General features: G+C 36.5%; 1 protein-coding gene across 1 annotated transcript in view; it reads left to right on the top strand.

Moving 5' to 3' along the window:
* The first annotated feature begins 235 nt into the window (after positions 1-235).
* Positions 236-25632, top strand: part of SLC24A3 (solute carrier family 24 member 3) — a 2031466-nt gene continuing 2006069 nt past the window's right edge. Inside the window, exons 1-2 of the mRNA XM_044060155.1 lie at positions 236-329; positions 552-628. Coding sequence (XP_043916090.1) covers positions 236-329; positions 552-628 — 171 coding nt within the window. The remainder of the gene's footprint in view (positions 330-551; positions 629-25632) is intronic.

The raw sequence follows: 25632 nt of genomic DNA, 5'->3' as shown, positions 1-25632 counted from the left end.
TTGAGGGACTCGGATAGTACAGTGGCCAAGGTAAGAGTCACCATGGGTGGAATGAACTGAAGCACACCTTGTTCCAGCACAAAGTATATCTTCATTAAGCTAAGGCAGTGCTTCCGCTCTGTTTTACCTGTGTATTGTACATATTATATTTTTGGTAAATATTACACTCTTACACTATGCTGCCTTTATGCTTACTAACAACATATGACGTAAGTAGGGATTCCTTACACTTGTCATGTTTCATGCTTTTGAACTGTACTTCAATGTTCTTCTCAGTACCATTCAGCTGCATCTAAAATTGGTTCCAGTGACATCAGTGCCCTACCATGGTATCAAACTTAAATACATACATGCATACATAGATAAATAAACAAACAAACAAACAATGATGTCATCAAATATGTTTGACAGACTGTCATTCACTCGTTAATCTTGTTTTGTTAATATTAAGCCATGACTATTTTCTGTCTGTTGCTGTGATTGTATTATTCATTATAAATGCATTGTTGCAAAGTGTTTTCTCTGAGAAGTGATTTTTTTATTTTTTTCAGCACTTCATGAATTCCCTGATGATATTTTTTCTATTGAAGCAAGAAGAAAAGGAGCTGTAGCCCTACATGTCATGTGTGTAAGTACCTGAACTGGTGATCTGACTTGCACGTCTGGGAAATACTGCATACCTCTTCTGTATAAATAATGCCATAATAGTTTGTATTTTATAATATAATAACATAAACAGGGGTACTGGTGTTTCACTTTTCCTTACTGATAAATCTCAGTTTTGGACTGTTTTTGTATGAAAAGCATGATATTTTCATGAAAATTGCATTTAAGGTTAGAACATTAATTTACAATAACTGGTATTTTTCTTATTATTCATATCATAAATACTACTGTTAGTTTTTTTATTTATATATTTAAGGCACCTTTGATAGAAAGAAAAAATCAGTAGGTACAAATGACTAAAAGTGCATTTGAGTAAAAAGCCAGTTCATCAAAAACATTATAAACAACTTATATACCATAAAACAGTCTTTTGCAAGGGAGCAAGCACTCTTTCACCTTTGACAAGGGAGGCTTTGCATCTATGCCCCCCCCACCTTGCTTGTATATTCAAATTCCAGGGTTGCACATCTGTGGAGAAAAGAGAATACATCATATACAGGGAATAAGCGCTGGGGCACAAACACAAATGTCTACAAATCTGGGGGTACAGCCTGATGGTAGGCATTATCAATCCACATACAATCATCTAAATTACTACCCTGACAACTTCAGTAGTCAAACACATCACCATAAATGCTATCTCTAGACTTCAACAGTTTTTGATGAAGTGGCTTTTCAGTCAAATGTACTTTCAGTAATGTTTTTCAGCAATGTGTGGTTCAGGCAAACTTACCTTCTATCAAATGTCACATTTTATATATATATTTATAAATGTATCTTTATGTATATATGCACTAAACATTTTAATGGAATCACAGTAATGACTAGAAATTATACTTAAACATTACTGGCACGATTCCCAGATTTCACCTCACAAAAATGGAATTTCATTTATAAGAGCTGTAAATCAGATTTTCTTCGTATTGATAACTTCTGCAGTAACCTTAGCTATATGAGTTATATTCTGCCAAGGATATAACTGCCAGCCAGCTTCCAAAGCTTTAGGGCACCTTCCACACACCCAAATTGCCAAGCGGCTCGAGCTGAGATGACTAAAAGACAAGTTTAAGGCAAAGCTTTCCAGTACTTTCCTGCCACTGAAATGTATGCTCTTCTGAGGCTTGCAAGGATTGACATCCTGCTTGTGGTGGGCAGATATGTTCCCTTTGGGGGAAAAAAATTCCATTTTCGTATTTTGTACTTATGTTTTATTACTTTCTTCAGGAAAGTTAGTTTAAACCTAGTAGTATTCCATTTTAACAGAGTGTGTTGAGACTGTGACATACTTTTAAATGGAGCTCACTTTGTTTTTGTCTATTTAAAAGTAGTGTTAACTAGCTGATAAACTATTTTGGTCACTGCAAGGGAATAGCACAGGATTTTGGGTCTCATGATGTCTATGATTCTCATGATGTCCCTGGCAAGACTCCATGTGCAAAAATTTCAGTGGAATCTGACGTCTCATTAGTCCCAGCATCAGCACCCTTTATCTTTTCAGATCCCAAAACTGGGGTTTGTCAGAAATGAAATCACTTCTTGGAGAGAACAGATATCTTTAAATCAATGTCTTCCCTTCTCCCTCCCTGCTCCAAAGTGGTCAGCCACCACAAATGTTTTGGACTTTGCTTGGGGTGCTGTTTCAGTAGATATAAAAATGCAAGGACTGTGAGTCAACAAGGAGAGTTGCAAGCACATAAATATCAAGGAGATGCTTGCCCTGATCAAGGCACTCAATTCTCTGAACCATCTTTGGTCCCTGGGACCTCTTCAAGTGGTTTCAGACAATACCACAATGATGTAGTACATCAACAAGAAAGGGGGAACCAAGTTATTCCCTGTTCAGTGATTAGCCATGTTAGCTTGGTATATAGCTTCACAGCACAATCTCACTCTACAGGCACCGTACATTCTGTCAGAGCACAATTGTGTGGTAGGCAAGCTGAGCAGGACCAGAGCAGATCCTTATGAATGGAAACTAGATCCGAGGGTATTCCAAGATTTAATCAATCTGTGGGGAGTTCCTCAAGTAGACATCTTTGCCTCCTCTCTGGCAAGATTCTGTTCCACGACTCCATGCAAGAAGACCTGGAAGACAGATACCTTTTCTTTTCTCTACACAGGAATTTTCCTGTGTACCTTTCTACACTTTCTACTAATATCCAGTCAACTTCTGAAGATTCAGAAGGAATCCCTCAAGATCATTGTGGTGACTCCCCTCTGGCCCAGACAACTGCGGTTTTCCCTTCTTTTGGAAATGGCCAGTGGCAATTACCACAAGCTTCTTCACAGAATGAATCTACCTACACAAGAACAGACTTGTTTGATAAACTCCAACATCAATCATCTTCAAACTGACTGCCTAGATGATAGGGTCTTAATTCCTTTAATAAAATTGTTAATAAAGTTAAGGAGTTGTTTTTGTATACATTTTTCTAGTTTTGAGAAGGATGATACGATTGTTACTGGTCGATAATCTGTGATGTCAGCAGAGGTGCCATGTTTATGAATAGGCAAGATGTGAGATTTTTCCTAAAGAGTGAGGCTAGGCCATCTGCAAGGGACTGGATGATTAGAATAGAGATGAGAAAAGCTATAGCATCTGCTGCTATTTTAAGATATGCAGCTGGTATGTTGTCAGGTGCAAGGGTGGGTGTCCAGACACATGCAACAACTGGATCACCCACAGAGATACCTCACTAAAAGGATACAAGGCCTAAACAACATGTTTTACATGGACTGACTCAAAGCTCTGTCACTATACTTGGTATCCTACAGACTGCTAAGAGATGACCCATGTCTGGCATATAAGGCATCCTCCAGCCCAATATGGATACATTCACTGCACATCAGCAATGGCTTCAATAAGGATGTAGAGAGTAAGGATGTTTGATATTGACATTTATTTGGCAAGAATGTGTTATATGGTGAAATAGGATATATCACTTTAAGAAAAACAAATATTTGAAGTAGATGAATTGGGGAATTGATAGGTTGTGTAGTAAGATGGTAGGAGTTAGCGTGTTTGAAACTGAGATGTAGAGTGGGTGAGAATTGTGAATAGGGTAGGGGAGCAGCTTGAACCCAAGCAGAGCGAGGGTAAACGGAGTGGGCTACACCAACAGGAAAGTAGAGCACGTCTTCTAAAAAAATATCTGTAAAGATAAGGCCAATAATGGGTAAGTAGGAGTCTTATTTTTACCACTTGTATGGTCCACAGTCTAGTTAGCTACAGAACAAAAAGTCAAGCAGGCAACACTTTGAACTGAGTCAAGCTGTGGAAAGAGTCTGTAAAGTTAAAGAATTTAAGGTTGCAGCTACGAGACCGCAGTGCAAAATACAATTGGGGTATATGTATAACTGGCCAATTTACTAGGTGACTGACTTCTATATTTCTTTCCAGCTACTGAATCTTAGTGATTGTTATTAGTTACTATTTTTACTTTTTCAAAATGAAGAGGTTAACAGGTCTATGTTTTGTTGGGTTATCTTCCTTTTTTTGATGAACTTTTGCAGGGAAAGGATGCTTTCTCTTGTTTAAGGTGATTTAACTTTCTTTAAAATAGCGTTTGGCATAAAATAATAGGTTTGGGATATAACAGCTCTGCATGAATAAGAGGGATAGAGTCTGTCAGATAATTATTATATAGGATGGAAGGTGCAGAGATATAGGGTGAGTTAGGAGCAGGAATACTTTTCATACTAAAGGAAGACTAGGTAGTAATTGAAGCAAACAGTATCACTCACAATTTGTAGCTTCTAACCATTACCACAGTCACACAAGGATACAGCAGCAGTAACTTACTGTAGTATGCTCTAAATAAAAAAAAATCATATTGATACAGTAGCAATAACTTAGTGTACTATGCTCTAAATAAAAAAAAAATCACATGGATACAGTAGCTGTAGGTTAATGTACTATGCTCTAAATAAAAAAAATCATATTGATACAGTAGCAATAACTTAATGTACTATGCTCTAAATAAAAAAAAAATCATATTGATACAGTAGCAATAACTTAATGTACTATGCTCTAAATTAAAAAAAAATCACATGGATACAGTAGCAGTAGGTTAATGTACTATGCTCTAAAAAAAAAAAAAAAAAACAATCACATCATCATGGAACTCATAAACAAAGACATTGGTAACCTCCAAACTCTGGACCCCACCCAGTTCGGTTTTGTGAAAGGCAGATCATGACTTCTGAACCTGATCGACTGCTTTGTGGCAGTCACCAAAGCCATAGACGAGGGTAAGGTGGTTCACACAGCCAAGGCTTTCGACACCATCCTGCATTATGGAATTATAGCTAAACTCACTAAACTAGGTATAAATCCCTATGTCACAAGGTGGGTTGACAACTGGCTCACTGACAGAACCCACACTGTAAAAGTTGCAGATTCGAAATCTGACTTCAAACCAGTGACAAGTGGAGCACCACAGGGTTCAGTACTAGGACCTCTCCTGTTTGGCATCTACTTCTCTGAAGTACAGGCTAACACAGAAGACCTCTGGCTAACAAAGTTCACTGATGACTGCAAACTAGGAGCCATAGTCGAGTCCCCAAATGATGTGGACATCCTACAGAAGTGCCTCACTGAGACAGATGCCTGGTGTCAGAGGCATGGCCTCAAGCTCAATGCCAAAAAGTGCATTGTCATCCCCTTTGTAAAAACTCTGTACCCATGAACTACCACATAATCGGCAGTCTAATTAATGCTGAATGTGTGATAAGAGACCTTGGGATCCAGGTGGACAGTAGTCTCTCCTTTGATAATTACATTGCCATAGTAGTCGGGACATCCTTCTATGTGGCACACCTCATCACAAAAGGGTTTTCATCCAGGAAAAAATTAGGTCATTGTTCCCCTCTACTCAGCACTCATTAGACCCATTATAGAGTACAATGCCCCTTTTGGAATGTACATCACAAGACATCTGCAGCAGCTGGAAAGGCCACAGAAGTATCACACAAAGAGGATTACTGGCCTCAAACAGATGCCCTACACTGACCATCTCAAAAAACTCCAGCTTTACTCTGTAGCATATCGCCTACTTCGAGGAGATCTCTGCTAACATATAAAGGTATGTTAAACCCACAGCTGTTGGACATGCTACACCTAAAGAAATCCAAATCCCTCTGAGCTACACACTCTAGGGACCTAAACTTTGTCACCACAGTAAACAGGACATGCTGGAGGGATAGATTCCTGTCCCAGAGACTTCCTATACTCTGGAACAAGCTACCCATCTATGTCAAGCAAAGTCCCTCATTAGCACTCTACAAGAAAAATCTTGATGAGTGGATGAGAAATAGGAAATACACCCCGAGAATCACTTCTGTGGGTCTCCTCGACAGGGGCACAGGAAATTAACTTTCTTGGGTGGTGTAAGCCAGGGAACCTTGTTGGCTAGGCTTACTTAGTACCTAGTACCTAGTACCTACCTATGAACCTATGAACATTGATACACCAGTAACTTAATGTACTATGCTCTCTTTTAAGAAAAAAAAATCACATTGATAAAGTAGCAATAACTTAATGTACTATGCTCTAAATTAAAAAAGAATCACATGGATACAGTAGCAGTAGGTTAATGTACTATGCTCTAAATTAAAAAAAAAATCACACTGATACAGTAGCAATAATTTGATCAATATCAAGGTGCAGGTACTCCACGACTATCGAAGCCAACCATCAACCAGAAAAGCAAAAATCAATAAAAAATTTTTTATACTTAAACAGCAAAAGAACTTTATTCCATGGGTTGTTAGCGCTTTCACGTCTACTCTGGACGCTTCTTCAGACTTTAATAAAACACTTCATCACTTCTGTATTTAAACACTTATCAATTAAACAGTTAACCAATGAAAGCCTTTGTATGAATACATAACTATAAAAAGTCAGAAACTTCTAAATAGATAAAAAGTCAGAAACTAATACTGTGAAAATTAAAAATTCAAAATTCAACATTAACACTAAAATGGATGTAGTAATAGATTATTACTGTTATTAACATTTCAGATGGCAAATAGCATATGATTATTTATTAAAAACACAAGAGCATATAAAACAGCATGTAATAAAAACATTTCAAGTGTATGAAACTACTGAAAAACTTCTAAAAATACATATTCCTACTAACACCAAGAAACATGAAAAAGTCAAATGTATAGCAATAAATAACTGCTAATGCTTCAGATGACGACTGACTAGAAAGGGTTTCAAAGTAACCCTCTCATTAAGGCCATGTCCTTCATCTGCTTTCATTCTGATGATCCATTTACATTCTTCCCTTTCAGTGAAGTTACTAACATTGCCTAATCTCAATGTGGTGTGTATCAATTCAATAACTAAGAACTCAAAGGTGTGTGTGGTGCCTTGTGATAGAACATGTCTAGCCAGTGCGTTCCTGTCATTCTCCCTGTTGATCGCATATAAATGCTCTCTAACCCTTTCCCTCAACGTTCTATTCGTCATACTGACATAGAAAGCCTGGCATTTGGTGCAGATGGCTAAACAAACTATGTTCCTTGTCCTACAGTCTGCATAATGATCAAATGTATATAGCACACCTGTGTCCGGGTGCCTAAAGTTATTCCTGCCCAGTATGTATTTGCACTGATTGCAACTGCGACATGGAAAGGTACCCATTCTAACAGTAAGTGGTTGATTGTGAAGTCGCCTTTCATAACATAACATGTTCCTTAAAGATCTAGTATTCTTGTAGGAAAAACTGGGGTGAGGACCTACAAGTGCTCTGAGCCTATCATCCAACTGTAGGATACCCCAGTTCTTTCTAATTACATTAGTAATACTCTTATTCTTGTTGGTATGTGAAAGTACCATCCTCTTTTTACTTCTAATAAATGGCCTGCTTTGTTCCACCTGTTCACTAGTTGCTATCCTAATGTAAGGTCTTGTTTCTTCATTGCGTTCTGTATGTTGCAGGACTATCAAATCATTGTCATGGTATCCCCTTGATTTAAAGTCAGCATCTAAGCCTATCAATTCATTCCTATATGCTGAATCATCGCTTGTTAGGCGTGAACAGCATGCTGCTTGATTCTTAACAATATTCTTGTGTATGTGGGGAGGATGCATACTATCACGATGTAAGTATGTGTTCTTTCTACAGGATTTCCTATAAATGTTGGTAGTGAAACACCCATTATGCTTCTTGATGGTAACATCTAAGAAGTCAATCTGGTGACATGATCTCTCCCCAGTCAGCCTAAGAAAAGATGTGGTGGTGTTGATGTAACTTAAAAACTCATCTAAGATAGTAACATCACCACTCCAAACAAAAAACACATCGTTCACAAAACATTTATAATACTTGAGGTGCTGTGAATAATACTCATTTCCAAAGATATACATAGATTCCCAATAGGCTAGTATAAGGTTTGCATAAGAATTGGCACATGACGTGCCCATTGCTACCCCTGAAGTCTGCAGATAATAACCATCACCATATAAAAATACATTATTTTCTAACACTAATTCCATCAGCATAGTGATCATAATCACTTTGTTGTTAGTCATGCCCTTCTCTAGAAGAAAAAGCCTCAGGAAGTCTATCCCTATATCATTAGGTATGCAGGTGAATAAAGACTGAACATCTAAAGTCATCATAATGTCATTCTCCAAGTATGCTTTTTCAACAGCACTCTCAGCTAGAGATTCCAATAGTTGTTTAGTATCTCTCAAAATGGAGAAGGTAGAATCAACTATAGGTCTAAGTTGCTTCTCAATATAAATTGAGATACATTCAGTTAGCCAGCCTCTCCCTGAGACTATAGGTCTGAAGGGTGGGTCAGACAATGTCGATGCTCCTTCGGAAGACCTCTGATGATAGGTACCAAAGGTTTTTCAACTAGAAAATAATTATAGAGATCATTGTTTATAATATTGGACATCAACATATCGTACAATGAGGCATGAAGTTTACTAATAACCTTGTTTAGATCATACATGTGTATTTTTTTATATGTGGTTTCATCCAATAACATTTCTAACATTCTATTGTTATAATATACACTATCAAACAACACTATTGCAACACCTTTATCCGCTGGGCGGATAACTATAGTATCATTGTTTTGTAAACTTTTTAAAGCTACTGCTTTTTGTCGGCTTAAATTGTAAAATTCTGACTTAAAACCTGTTTGTTCAAACAACATATAAAAATCATTGCAACAAACTTTCTCGAAACTTTCTAAAAGCGGATGCAATTCTGGTACAAAGCATGAAGGTTTCCTAAAATTATTAATTACTATATCCCTTGTCTCAGTGTTTTCATTATCATAAAATAAATCAAGTGCTAAACCCCTAGTTTATTTAGCCATCTGCACCAAATGCCAGGCTTTCTATGTCGGTATGATGAATAGAACGTTGAGGGAAAGGGTTAGAGAGCATTTATATGCGATCAACAGGGAGAATGACAGGAACAGGGCTAGACATGTTCTATCGCAAGGCACCACACGCACCTTTGAGTTCTTAGTTATTGAATTGATACACACCACATTGAGATTAGGCAATGTTAGTAACTTCATTGAAAGGGAAGAATGTAAATGGATCATCAGAATGAGAGCAGATGAAGGACATGGCCTTAATGAGAGGGTTACTTTGAAACCCTTTCTAGTCAGTCATCATCTGAAGCATTAGCAGTTATTTATTGCTATACATTTGACTTTTTCATGCTTCTTGGTGTTAGTAGGAATGTGTATTTTTAGAAGTTTTTCAGTAGTTTCATACACTTGAAATGTTTTTATTACATGCTGTTTTATATGCTCTTGTGTTTTTAATAAATAATCATATGCTATTTGCCATCTGAAATGTTAATAACAGTAATAATCTATTACTACATCCATTTTAGTGTTAATGTTGAATTTTGAATTTTTAATTTTCACAATATTAGTTTCTGACTTTTTATCTGTTTAGAAGTTTCTGACTTTTTATAGTTATGTATTCATACAAACGCTTTCATTGGTTAACTGTTTAATTGATAAGTGTTTAAATACAGAAGTGATGAAATGTTTTATTAAAGTCTGAAGAAGCGTCCAGAGTAGATGTGAAAGCGCTAACAACCCATGGAATAAAGTTTTTTTGCTGTTTAAGTATAAAAAATTTTTTATTGATTTTTGCTTTTCTGGTTGATGGTTGGCTTTGATAGTCGTGGAGTACCTGCACCTTGATATTAACATTTTTCGTTTGGGGATATAGCAGGTACCTTACCCTGAGGGATCTCTGTTTATTTAGCAATAATTTGATGTACTATGCTATAAATTAAAAAAAAAATCACATGGATACAGTAGCAGTAGGTTAATGTACTATGCCCTAAATTAAAAAAAATCATGTTGATACAGTAGCAGTAGGTTAATGTACTATGCTCTAAATTAAAAAAAACAAAACAATCACATTGCACTATGCTCTTAAAAAAAAAAAAAAAAAAGATCACATCGATACAATAGCAGTAACTTAATGTACTATGCTATAAATTAAAAACAAAATCACATTGATACAGTAGCAGCAACTTAATATACTATGCTCTAAATTAAGAGAGAAGAAAAAAAAACATATTTCTTACAAATTCTGGCAGGGTTAAGTTAAAAACCAGACAGGTGAGTGAGAATAGCTGCTTAAACCAGCCAACTGGTGCAGCTTTTCGTTACTTAGGTACAAGCAGCAGTAACATGTAAGAGAAAACGTTGTGTAGTCCAAAGTATACATCAAGTTTTAAATCAGTGGATAAGATAAAGCTACAGTACAATTAAAGTTGACTTACTATGTGCCATTCAGTTGCTGGAAGGGAGATGGCCACAGGCATTTAAAAATGGTGCTCAATCCTTGGACAGTGCTAAGGTTTGTATTAGAGATGTGTCAAAAACATCATAGTCCATGTTGTGTGCAACTACACTGACAGGAAGGTGGCATGATCCTTCTAAAAACTATCTATAAAGATGTGACCAATATTGGGTAACTGGGTGCCCTGTTGTACCACTTGTATCACCCATGTTCTTGTTAGCTGCAAAAAAAATAAGTAAATAAGGAGTCAAATAATTTAACTGTGTTAGGTTGTGGCCAGAGTTAGTGAAATTAAAGAACTTAAGGCAGCAGCTATGAGACCCCAGTGCAAAATGTAATTAGAGTATATGTAGAGCTGGCGATTTACTAGGCGGCTGACTTCTGATTTACGAGGCAATTAACTTCTGTATCACCTTCCAGTTGCTGACACTTGGAGACTGCGTTATTAGTTACTATTTTTACTTTCTCTTTACTTGGTCAAAATAAAGAGGTTATTAGCATGCCTATGTTTTCTTTGGTTATCTTCTTTTTTTGCTAAACTTTTCCAGGGAAAGGATGCTTTCTCCTGATTTAGTTGATTCCACTTTCTTTAAATTAGAATTTGGTATAAAATAATGGGTTTGAGACATGACAATTCTGTGTTTAGGTGGGTTATCTTCCTTTTTTGCTGACGTTTTGCATAAAAAGGATGTTTTCTAGTGTTTGATTTCACTTTCTTTAAATTAGTGCTTGGCATAACATAATGGGTTTGAGACAGGGCATTGTATGCTTTGTTGTGACATGCCACTGAGTTCCTTGAAGTTCAGTGTAAAATCAACATATGTGAAAGGTGTCTGTCCTGCTTTCACAGGAAGCTTCTTCTTAGTAGTTCTGCCCCAAATGTGGCAAACATGTGCGGTGTTCTGCACTCTTTACCAGGGATTCTGTATAGAGTCTGAACAGCCTGCTTCCTGGACATGTGCTCCTCATCTCTTCCTCCCCAAAGAAATTCCAGCAGGCTGAACCTTGTCATTCCACCATCTCCCAGTCAGCGGCTGCAGCACCCTGCCCATTAATGAAACCGATGTTGGCTTGGTGATACTCAGGGTCTTATTATTGTATATCATGGAGCTCGTTCCAACCTGAAAGCAACTTCTGCTAGCACCTTAACTTATTCTAAATCACGGGCTGTCATATCACTAGCACCTTAACTTATTCTAAATCATGGCCTATCATATCAGTAGCACCTGAACTTGTTTTAAATCATGGCCTATTATATTGGTAGCACCTTAACTTATTCTAAATCATGGCCTATCATATCGCTAGCACCTTAACTTATTCTAAAGCATGGCCTGTCATATCACTAACACCTTAACTTATTCTAAATCATGGCCTGTCATATCAGTAGCACCTGAATTTGTTTTAAATCATGGCCTGTTATATTGGTAGCACCTTAACTCATTCTAAATCATAGCCTGTCATATCACTAGCACCTGGATTTATCCTAAATCATGGCCTGCCATATCGCTAGCACCTGAACTTATTCTAAATCATGGCTTGTTACATATCACTAGCAATTTATTCTGAATGATGGCCTGTCATATCAATAGCACCTTAACGTATTCTAAATCATGGCCTATCATATTGCTAGCACATTAACTTATTCTAAATCATGGCCTTCCATATTGCTAGCACCTTAACTTATTCTAAATCATGGCCTATCATATTGCTAGCAGCTTAACTTATTCTAAATCATGGCCTGTCATATTGCTAGCACCTTAACTTATTCTGAATCATTACTTACCATATTGCTAGCACCTTAACTTATTCTAAATCACAGCCTGTCATATCACTAGCACCTTAACTTATTCTAAATCATAGCCTGTAATATCACTAGCACCTTAACTTATTCTAAATCATTGCCTGTCATATCAGTAGCACTTGAACTTGTTTTAAATCATGACCTGTTATATTGGTAGTACCTGAACTTATTCTAAATCATGGCCTGTCATATCTTTAGAACCTGAATTTATCCTAAATCATGGCTTGTCATATTTCTAACACCTGAACTTATTCTAAATCATGGCTTGTCATATTTCTAACACCTGAACTTATTCTAAATCATGGCTTGTCATATCGCTAGCATCTTAACTTATTCTAAATCATGGCGTGTCATATCACTAGCACCTGAAATTATTGTAAATCGTGGCCTGTCATATTGCTAGCATCTGAACTTATTCTAAATCATAGTAAAAAACACGAACCAAAAAGAAAAGCTGTGAAGAAACACGGAGACACCAACAGCTAAAACAGCAATATTTTATTTTGTCGTTGTAAGCGCTTTCACACCCTTCGGTGCTTCCTCAGACAATACACAACTTGAGAGGAGAAACTTAAATAGATCCTATACAAATTCAAACAGACCAATAAAAATTCACCTGTCATTAATGGTTCATACAAATTTAAAGAGATACCAAATAAGTATAAAATACAAAATGTCACTAAAGTATATACATAATAAGCTCATTTCTTAGGCAGCTTACGCCCTTTTAATGCTGGTTTAATAGAAACAGTATCATTAAGACCGGAGCCTAAATGCGCTCCCAGTCTAAATATCCATTTCATTTCCATTGTATCAGTATAAGCATAAATATCCCCCTGCCTAATATTACTATGTATGACTTGTACTACTTGAAACAAAAATGAATGTGTAGCGCCTTCAGTTACCGTATGCTTAGCTAAAGCACTATGCAATAATTATTTCCTTGTACAGTAAACATGATCCCTTATATGCTCACAAAGTCTTCTATTTTTTTTCCTACATAAAATTTAGCACATGTAGAACATTGGGCCAGATAAATCACATTCTTGGTGTTACAATCAGCCTGCACCTTAAACTGCCAAGTGCGTTTAGTGTCCGGGTGTATAAAATATTCTTCCTGAGCAATAAACTGACAAAAATTGCATTTATTACATTTTGTCATGCCTTTTAAAAAAGGCTGCTGACTAGTTCTTTTATTCGGATAACATAGTAATTGCTTTAATGTATTCTTATTTTTGTAGACCACTCTCGGACGTAGACCAACTATTTCTATAATGTCCTGATCCATGTGCAAAATATGCCAATTCTTATATAACACATTCCTAATATATTTAACATCAGAACTGTATGGCAAGATCAAAGTTACCCCTTGTGTACTCTTACTGCTACTATTCCTACTAGGCGTTTTCATATCAGAAAAATAGGGACTGGCTTTGCCACCCCTTTTTCTCATAGTAGTACTTATAGCTTTGGATACAGCCTTCTGCTCATATCCCCTGCCTACAAACTCTGACTTAAGTATTTCTAGGTTCTCTTTTAAAATGTCATTATTAACTGTTAGCCTAGCTACTCTCAACGTCTGTCCATGCACTATGCTAGAAAAAACATGTTGAGGATGCATTCTAGTTCTGTATAAAAAAGAAGGACAATAACATTCTTTACGGTACAGTTCTGTAGTCAAAAAACCCTCGCTATTTACCAAAACCATGACATCTAAAAATTCTATGTTGGTTTTAGATGTCTTGTGTGTAAAACACAAAAAACTACTACTATTATTCAGATATCTTATAAAATTCAAAAGTGAGACCTTACAGCTTCCCCATACAAAAAATACGTCATCTACAAAACGTCTGTAAAAAATAAGGTCTGTGCCTATAAATTCTCTAATATTATCATATTCCCACTCGGCCATAACCAGATTTGCATAGGTGTTGGCACAGCTGGTTCCCATCACCACACCTTTCCGCTGCCTATAGTATGCTCCTTCAAATACAAACACATTGTGATCTAAAATAACTTCCAGCAGATAGCAAATAAGATCTACATGTTTCTCATCAAAGGCACCATCCCTTATCAGATATCTCTTAATCATAACGATGCCTTCATTATTCGGAATGCAAGTAAAAAGAGCTTCCACATCCATGGATACCAAAATATTAGATGAACAGAAAAACTGTCCAAATTCCATGTATAAATCGTGTAAAAACTGCTGAGTATCTTTCAAAACTATACAATACTTATCAAGGACTGTTCTTAATTGTTTATCTACATATATAGATAAAGGCTCAGTAAGCCATCCAGAACCAGATACTATTGGCCTAAAACTAGGAGCCATCGGATATTTATGAATCTTGAGTAGGCCATACAGCTTCAGTATAAGAGGGAATTCTACATTAAAATAGGCATAGAGCTCACGTGTAATGAGTCCCATACAAAGACACTCATATAATCCCATAAAAACATCTTGTTGCATTTTTTCAATAGTGCATAATTCAACAGATTTATACGTCAAAGAATCATCTAGCATACTGAGCATTGATTGTACATAGTAATTATTATTCAGTACTACAACTGGTCCACCCTTGTGGGCAGGTCTAACAATAATATTCTCATTATTTTGTAAAGTTCTGAGTGCTAATCATTCACCCTGACTCAAATTATTATGCATAACCTGTTTACGTGAATTAAAATAACTGTACAAATCATTTTCACAGGCTTTCACAAACACATCTAAAGTAGATGAAAAATTAGGCATAAAACTACTAGGTTTAGTAAAAACATTTTTATGAGAAGTACTCATATTAACAAATGTCATATGTAAAGCAATATTCCTCGCAAACAATCTAAATTGCAGTAAAGTCTCATCAACATTGGCTGTAATGGACGGCACATAGCCAAAACCTTTAGTTAGTAAAGAGATCTCAGAGGCAGTCAAGGAACAGTCAGACAGGTGCCACACTAACCATTTTGTACAGTCGCCCACATCTTCTTCAACGTATGTCTGTTGTTGTGGTGCGATATATCTTTCCGCTTCTGACCTGTGCTTATATTGTCTCTGTCGTGCACAGATTTGCTCCTTATGTGAAAAGGAAGTGGTAGAACTGGTTCACCTGTATTAAAAACACTTGATTGTTCTTTCCTCCTTACCACTGGTTCATTCTCTACAGAACTGGCATTCAAACTTCTTCCTTCACTTGGTTTATCAATGACCACAGAAACCTGGGACCAGATAGATTCTGTCCGACCAGTCGTCACACTTCTCTCGGACTGAGGAATGGTAGACTCGTGGTTCTCAGTCAGGTCCTCTGTATTACCACGACTCGTAATAGGCTCACTAGACTGTTCACTCCTAGGCCAAGTGAATACACGTTGATTTTTAAAATCATCCAGGTCACGAACCAATTTCTTTTTGGTTAACAACAATTTATTCTCATAGATTAATACTTTGTCAATAGTGGCATGTAGAAACACATCGGCTATATCAACAGATGTGGTTCTCAACAGTTCTTCATATTTGAGCTCAATGGAGACATTAAGTTCACTTTCATTGGGCAGAAAATGATCAATAATTAGCTGCATATACACTCTGCTTGTATCAAGATTAATCTTCTGCCATTTTGCCAATAAATCAGGAAAAGCATTTCCATATGTTGACATGTTTAACACTCTAAATCCTCTAGGAACTATATTCATTTTTAAACATGCTTCCATGTGTTGTCTCTGACATTGTAGCCGTTTACTACGAAACAAATTATTCTCAATGTCTCTCAATAGCAATTTTGTTTGTGTATTAACATCCACTTCAGTGGTATTCTGCTGACCTGCACTGAGTTCCATGGAAAGAAGAGGATTCGTATGAACATTTAAACAGTTCTGCAGTCGTTCATTACTAGAGCCATTGCTCTGTGTAGAGCGATTCTCATCCAAACCATCCAATGTGTTGTCTGCCATGTTCACTGAGTATCCAACAAACCGATCAAAAAGATCACAAACAATGTCCAAAAGAATGGAATTCAGCGATAAACTGCACAGTAAACACAGTAAAAAACACAAACCAAAAAGAAAAGCTGTGCAGTAACATGAGACACCAACAGCTAAAACAGTAATATTTTATTTTGTCGTTGTAAGCGCTTTCACACCCTTCGGTGCTTCCTCAGACAATACACAACTTGAGAGGAGCAACTTAAATAGATCCTATACAAATTCAAACAGACCAATAAAAATTCACCTGTCATTAATGGTTCATACAAATTTAAAGAGATACCAAATAAAACAAGTATAAAATACAAAATGTCACTAAAGTATATACATATTAAGCTCATTTCTTAGGCAACTTATGCCCTTTTAATACTGGTTTAATAGAAACAGTATAATTAAGACCGGAGCCCAAATGCGCTCTCAGTCGAAATATCCATTTCATTTCCATTGTATCAGTATAAGCATAAATATCCCCCTGCCTAATATTACTTATTCTAAATCATGGCCTATCATATCGCTAGCACCTTAACTTATTCTAAATCATGGCCTGTCATTTCACTGACACCTTAACTTATTCTAAATCATGGCCTGTCATATCAGTAGCACCTGAATTTGTTTTAAATCATGGCCTGTTATATTGGTAGCACCTTAACTCATTCTAAATCATAGCCTGTTATATCACTAGCACCTGGATTTATCCTAAATCATGGCCTGCCATATCGCTAGCACTAGAACTTATTCTAAATCATGGCTTGTTACATATCACTAGCAATTTAACTTATTCTAAATGATGGCCTGTCACATCGATAGCACCTTAACTTATTCTAAATCATGGCCTGCCATATTGCTAGCACCTTAACTTATTCTAAACCATGGCCTATCATATTGCTAGCAGCTTAACTTATTCTAAATCATGGCCTGTCATATTGCTAGCACCTTAACTTATTCTAAATCACAGCCTGTCATATTGCTAGCACCTTAACTTATTCTAAATCATAGCCTGTAATATCGCTAGCACCTTAAATTATTCTAAATCATTGCCTATCATATCAGTAGCACTTGAACTTGTTTTAAATCATGACCTGTTATATTGGTAGTACCTGAACTTATTCTAAATCATGGCCTGTCATATCTTTAGAACCTGAATTTATCCTAAATCATGGCTTGTCATATCTCTAACACCTGAACTTATTCTAAATCATGGCTTGTCATATCGCTAGCATCTTAACTTATTCTAAATCATGGCCTGTCATATCACTAGCACCTGAACTTATTCTAAATCATGGCCTGTCATATCACTAGCACCTTAACTTATTCTAAATCATGGCCTGTCATATTGCTAGCAGCTTAACTTATTCTAAATCATGGCCTGTCATATTGCTAGCACCTTAACTTATTTTAAATCATGGCCTGTCATATCACTAGCACTTGAATTTATTCAAAATCGTGGCCTGTCATATTGCTAGCATCTGAACTTATTTTACATCATGGTCTGTCATATCACTAACAACTGAACATATTTTAAATCATGGCCTGTTATATCGGTAGCACCTTAACTTATTCTAAATCATGGCCTGCCATATCTCTAGAATCCAAATGTATCTTAAATCATGGCCTTTTGTATCTCTAGCACCTGAACTTATTCTAAATCATGGCCTGTTATATCTTTAGAACCTGAATTTTCCTAAATCATGGCCTGTCATATCTCTAGCACCTGAACTTATCCTAAATCATGGCCTGTCATATGACCAGCACTTTAACTTATTCTAAATCATGGCCAGTCATATTGCTAGCACCTGAATTTATCCTAAATCATGGCCTGTCATATTGTTAGCACCTGAAATTCTAAATCAGGGCTTGTCATATCACTAGCACTTTAACTTATTCTAAATCATGGCCTGTCATATTGCTAACACCTTAACTTATTCTAAGTCATGGCCTGTCATATCGTTAGCACTTGACCTTATTCTAAATCATGGCCTGTCATATTTCTAGCATCTGAACTTATTTTAAATCATGGCCTATCATATCACTAGCACCGGAACTTATTTTAAATTATGGCCTGTCATACCACTAGCACCTTAACTTATTCTAAATTGTGGCCTGTCATGTCTCTAGAACCTGAATTTATCCTAAATCATGTCCTGTCATACTTCTAGCACCTGAATGTATTGTAAATCATGGCCTGTCATATCACTAGCACTTTAACTTATTCTAAATCATGGCCTGTTATATTGATAGCACCTTAACTTATTTTGAATCATGGCCTGTCATATTGCTAGCACTATAACCTATTGTAAATCATGGCCTGTCATATTGCTAGCACCTGAATTTATTCTAAATCATGGCCTGTCATATCTCTAGCAGCTGGACTTCTAAATCATGGCTTGTCATATCACTAGCACTTTAACTTATTCTAAATAAAAGCCTGTCATATTGCTAGTACCTGGACTTATTCTAAGTCATGGCCTGTCATATTGCTAGCACTTGAACGTATTTTAAATTGTGACCTGTCATATTGCTAGCATCTGAACTTATTCTAAATCATGGCCTGTCATATCACTAACAATTGAACTTATTCTAAATCATGGCTTGTCATATCATTAGCACCTGAACTTATTCTAAATCATGGCCTGCATATTGCTAGCACCTGAACTTATTTTAAATCGTGGCTTGTCATATTGCTAACACCTGAACTTATTCTAATTCATGGCATGTCATATCACTAGCACCTTAACCTATTCTAAATCATGGCCTGTCATATGTAATGCATGTGTATGTATCACTAATAGAAGACAGCATCATTATGACTTGCTTAAGGCAAGATTTGGGGGTACCTAAATTATCAGGAGTCTCCATGGAATTCCGTGTCTCATACTGATCAATCTTATTTTTCAGTCTGCTAGTAATCATTTTGTCAATATTCAGGTCAAGATTGAACATTTGGAGAAAATGTCAGTTTATTTGAATATTTCCTGAGAAAGTAAGATATCTGTCTTAATATAAGAAATAATAGGAATCTTTGCTTAATTACTGGGCTGCTAAAAAAATGGAAGTTATTTAGAAATAAGTCCATCTGACATCTTTGGAAAGTATAAACTTAGGAAATATGAACAGTTCCTAGGACCACAACCATGGGGTGGCAGCTACTGCCATGAACTCACAAACACACATTGCTGTTATGGGCTTATCTGCTAGACAGCTGCAGTGTCTGTAGAAAATTAATGCTCTTCTGTTTGCAACCATGTTTTTTCCATTTGTTCTTCTGTAACAGTAGTTAGGTGTAAAGTGACAGTATAGCTTAAGTATGGTTTTGTGCAGCTGACCCCTAACAAATCTGCTGTCCTTATCTTTCTATGGTCTTCTTTCAGATATATCCTAAATTGCAGATAGGAAGCATATGAATTAGGAATCTTTATTACCCTGGCCATAAATCGCAGCAGTTAATAAGATATTAATTTTCCTCTCTCCAAAGTTAACCAGCAGTGCAAGCTTGATTTGAAACTCTGGCCACTGGTACTGCAAATGAAAATCCAATTGGCTACAGAGTTTTATATGGTATATTAAACATACTAATCTAAATTAGGTTACTTTATGCTACAAGGTATGTAACAATTTCTATTGCATCTGCACTGTTACAAAATAATTGGGAAGAGCAGGACATTTATTATATTCCATTTCCACATCACATTATCTGATGTAACTGTATACACTGACACATTCAAATTTACAGTGATTACACTTTGTTGTAATGCTGCTCTCTAATGGTTTTACAGAGGAAGTGGCCCTAGCTGGAAAGTGTGCTTGCCAGCAAAGCCACATGCAATGAGGGAGCTAAGAGGAGCAGCTAATGCAGATTAGCCATGTGCCGTCCCTCAGAAATAGCCACAACAGCAGAATAATGTTTCATTTTCTAAACGGAGGAAAGAGTGTATGATATTTTCACTGGGCACACCCATTTACTGCTCCTACTATGACTACATGTAGATATCGCTGTGCCATGCAGGTGTGTATGTGTGTGTGTGTGTGTGTGTGTGTGTGTGTGTGTGTGCCTGTAGGGGCATGAATGCAGCTGTATGGATGTGTGCAAGCCTGGGTGGTCACCTGTTCGTATAGGGGCACCGTATTTGTATCTATGTGTGCATTTGTGTGTTTGGAATTTCCTGAACAGGTGTGAGTAGAGTATTTCCATGAGGCTGTGGATGCTTGTGTGTGTGTGTGTGTGTGTGTGTGTGTTTGTGTGTGCGTGTGTGCGTGTGTGTGTGTGTGTGTGTGTGTGTGTGTGTGTGTGTGTGTGTGTGTGTGTGTGTGTGTGTGTGTGTGTGTGTGTGTGTGTGTGTGTGTGTGTGTGTGTGTGTGTGTGTGTGTGTGTGTGTGTGTGTGTGTGTGTCAGAAGCTGCCTGTGCATCTGGAATGCATGAACTAGTAGGGAGGACAGTAGAGAGGTCTGGTCTGGCAACATGGAGCTCAAGTCAGAGACATAGTAATAAGCTGGTAATTAGGTGTTTCTCTGTACAGCTTTACCTTGTCTCTTAAGTCAGAGAGTCTCATTGTCACTCTAATTAGCATACTCACATCAGTCAGTTAGTGCTGGTGGAGAGAGTCTCTCTGATTCTCAGGGATTATTCAGTGTATCTTCATATGTATTGCCCTACTAATGACAGAATGGGAATCGTTTTCTGTTAACATTATGTGGTCTAATATCCATATCCAGTAATGTAAGTTTTATTAAAAAATAATTTGTGTGGATATTTAGAGAGGCCCAGTTTATCTAACAGTGGGCTTTTTTTTTTTGTTTACTAAGGGCTCTTTTATTTTACAATAGCAGCTTCCTTGGAGGGAGTATTTTGCTTAGAAATTCACACAGGAAATAAGTAAATGTTACATATACTTGATTTAGTATAATTCACTTAGATTGTAAATTTTAATGCAGTCAAACTGAATTATGTACCTATGGTTATGTAACCAAGGAAAACATAATTTAGAAAACAAAAAGTATCAAAATGAATTTCACTGGAGAGAGAGAAACATAAACAGAATGTGTCACTGTATTACAACAGCAAATGGTATCACACTTGTTATTTACTGGGCAATAATTAGTACACAACAGAGGAAATACATTTCCTGATGAGGATGCTTATAGTGCTTTTTTGCCCCCTTTTTCTGTCATCATTCAAATTATACAACCTATACTGTGTGGTCTCTGCATAATTTCCTCAAGATTACACCTTTTAAATAGTTGTTCTTTAGTTAGTTAAGTCCCAGTTGTTCAGGATTTGGGAACTTATGTGGACAGTGACCTAATATTTGACCAGTGTGTGTCCATTGTTGTAATAAAAGCCTACTATACTGCGTTGCTTATAAACAAAAAGATTATGTCTAGATCTAAGGATTTCATTGGCCCTCATTAGGCCAATCATTGACTACAGTGCCCCCTTTGGCATGTATCTGTCTAGACACATGCAACAAATGGAACATCCATAGAGATACCTTACTAGAGATAAAAGGAGGATGACAAGTACACACACAGTGAAGTGCAATTTCCCTTAAGAGCACATAGAGATCACAGTCAGTCTGGGGCTGGTTTCTCCCTCTTTCTCCAGATCCCCCATAAGACTCCCCACTGGCACAGCTATAGGGCTGAGATCTCAGCTTAGTGGCCAGACCAAGATCTTCAATACCCTCTCTGTCCAACCAGTGCTTCATGTCCCTGCCCAAGTAGGTGACACACACACTCCTTGAGATATGATTTATGTAGAAACACACACACACACACACACACACACACACACACACGTATGCACACACACACACACACACACACACACACACACACACACACACACACACACACACACACACACCTGGGAAAGGCTGGCAGAGGTTTACTAGCTATGCCCCCTTCTGCCCAGACTATAAGGTAGTTTTCACTGCCACCAGCCAACTCTTATCAGCTACTTTAAGGCCCTTAGCAAAGGGTGTCCAATCCTACTGCATAATGTTACTATTAATTCAAGTGGTAGTCTAGCCAAGAGCAAGGCTATTTAGGAGTGGCCTGTACAGTGTCACCAAATAGATATGCAAGTACCCTAAGAGCTTAAATGTCTCTAAACAGGCCAGCCACAATTAAAAGGTTTAATTATATTTTATTTAATAATAATAAAATAACAAGAAAATACTTAGCAAGTAATCAGTTACATCAGATTTCCAAATCACAGAAAATATTTAAAATAACATTGCAGGACAGTTTCAAATAAATAAAGTAAACATCTAATCTACACTTTACTATATTCCTATCTGAATCTAAAAGAGTTACTATGCCCTAAAATACTTACTTACAGCAAGGCAAGTGCAGAGGTGAGTCGATGTTTCCAGCTGATGTTGTTAGGTCAAAGACAAAATACAAAATGCACAGTCTCTTTCTGAGAGAGTACTTAAATTAATATCAAATATTACTGCTGGGTTAACTTGGATGACATCACTTTTTTTCACCTGACTTCAGTTTCCAAGCTAAACCCTCTTTGTTAGAAACTAAAAGAATTTTAGCATCTCCCTGTGAAAAGTACATTTCTCTCAGATGTTTGCTGATCCTAGAAGTCATAAAACAATAAAATACTTCTACATCTTAAACCCAGTAATTACTTCTCTTTCAAGACAATACAAAAAAACATGTAGCTGTAGACATTGTGTCTGCTACTGCACTGAAACTGAGAGGTAACATCTCTTTTATTACGCAGTTTTGAAACAATTAAATTTCAACAATTTTCTCAGATTTTTTTCAAGTTAACCTCCTGTGTTCCTGTTTCCATTAAACATGTACATTTAAACATTCAGAATAGTGCAGGTACATTCCTGTTCTATTCCAATATGGCATGCTGGTATTTATATTTCAGCTAAGTACTTTACACATATTTCTGTATAACATAATGAACAACGACCAAACTAATGAATAAATATAAAAGAAAAGCCACCAGCTAGATGATGAATATAATTTAATAACAAACACAAATTGTACAGCTGGAAACGAACTTCAAACGAACAAAAAACGCCAAATAACAGCACCAAAAAACAAATAAATAAAGTGAGCGCTTTCGTTTAAGTATTTTAAACTTCCTCAGACAAAAAACATCTATTACATCACTTCCTTTTATAACCTTCCCAGAATATTGCGCCAAAATCAAATTTGAATTGGAGCATGCTCAATAACCCAAAAATGGGAAATATAATTTCTAAATACTAGATTCAAGGAATGCATGGACACAAAAATTACATATTAACTACAAGCCATAATATTATATTATATTATATAAAATTATAAAACTAATAACTTAAATCCTTCTTTTTATATAAATAATGAAATCACAAACTTCTCAAACTCTTAAAAATAATAATTTTATATATATCAAATAATTAATATTAAATAATAAAATATCACAATTAATATATTTTTTATATAATAAATTATCGTATAATAATTATATTAGTATTTTATAGCTTCCTTCATATATATTAAAAATTAATAGAATATTTAAAATTAAATGTTACATTAATCTTGGACTTTATTACGAGTTAATGCTTTTAATTTTAAAATTGGCCCTATAGAACTTCTTTCATTTAAACCTGGTATAAAATCAGCTTGTAATTTTATTTGCCAGGTAAGTTCTTTTTCTTCCAAAATTAAGTTCCACGGGGTTCTTTCATCTATTTCTACTTGATCTATTATCATATAATAAAATTTATGGTTATTATATTCATTTATATGTTTTGCTAGCGCGTTATTTAATTTTTTTTTTTATGGCATGCTCATGCTCATAAATTCTCTGAGTGAACATTCTCTCGGTTTTTCCCACGTAAAAAGAAAAACAGGCATATACTTCTGTATAAATCATATCAATATTCACAAATGACATAGAATTAGCTACAAAATTCCAGATAGCTGGGCTGGCAGTATTCCCCTTTGTCACACTAGGCATCCTCCGACACAATATTGATGGATTTACTTCACATCAGTAAGTCCAGTGGCATCAGAAGTACTCAGTTTAGGGATTTAAGTATGTTCTGCAACATCAGCAGAATGGTCTGGAGAGACAGGTATATCTCGACTCCTTATCTACATAAAACAAAGTTCATCCCTGTACATATTCAGGTGTAACTTGGATATATGGATGGGAAACATAAATTTTACTAGTCCAACCAGCTGCCAACGATAGAAATGAGCAATAAGCAAACAAAAAAATACGCTGAAACACACCCGTTTAATAGCAATTGCTATTAAACATAAATTTTACCCCAGGACTGCCCCTGTACTACTAATGGACAGAGGCAGCTCCTAAATGCCTTATCACATTCATGAGTGCCCATAAATTAATTATGGTATGATCCCAACTATTCTCTTTGGGGTAATATATAATTATTGACCATGGGATGAGGAAGGATAGTCTCTAGCCAAATGGGATAGGTTAATTTGAGCACAAAAAGGGAAAATGAGTAGGCCTAAAATGGCCCTCAAGGCACTTAGCCTAGAGTTTATCTATGAACCTATAAGAATTATAAAGTATAGTTGTGTACATTGTCCTGTCAGATGGAAAAGGAAATTAGCTGTTATAAAACAGCATGTGTCACATGCTGTAAAAACACCTCTGTGCTATTTGTACAAAGTGACAAAAGGCTGAATTCATTACAGTTACCTTGAGGTGTAAGCTTGGTGTATATCTCAAAGTAACTATTTCTGATTCAGAGACAGCCCTATCTCAGTGCTGTAGTAGGCTAGGCTATCTCTGGAGGTTTGGAGAGTGGCTTGTGCTACTCAGCCATGCCATAACCCACCCACCCTGGAAGTGCCTGTGAGAACTCATTTCCTTTGTGAGGTGAGTTGGAGAATTAACTAACATGGGCAAAAGCTCCTGTTCAACTGATCATTTTAGAGGTATGTGTATGACTGCATATTTGTGTGTGTGTAGTGGTATGAGTGGTGTAAGGTGTGTGTGTGTGTGTTTATGAATACTTCTGTGAGTTTGGGGGGTGAGCTGTGTGTTTGTGAGTGTGTCTAGTGTATTAGTGTATGCTTGAATGTGTGAATGTGTTTGTGTGTGTGTGTGTGTGTGTGTGTGTGTGTGTGTGTGTGTGTGTGTGTGTGTGCATCTACTTTGAAAGCCCAAAAGGCCAGATTACTGAATGTGATTTCCGTGAGACATCGAAACCTTGATTTCCCGAATACAAAATTTTTACCAGGGTAAGTAAACACTTGCCCAACATAGGGAAATATGCCCATTTCCCCACTGTAGTGCAATCCCAGAGTTGATATATATAATTTGGGGGGTGTGGATTTTATATAATGCGGCGTGTTTCCGTGCAGTTTTGTGCAAGTGTTTTCTTACCCTGG

This window comes from Protopterus annectens, chromosome 1.part2, assembly GCF_019279795.1.
Source record: "Protopterus annectens isolate FY-2018-M chromosome 1.part2, PAN1.0, whole genome shotgun sequence".
NCBI lineage: Eukaryota > Metazoa > Chordata > Ceratodontiformes > Protopteridae > Protopterus > Protopterus annectens.
The sequence above is the reverse complement of the archived record's forward strand: the minus strand, read 5'-3'. Positions and strand labels throughout refer to the sequence as shown.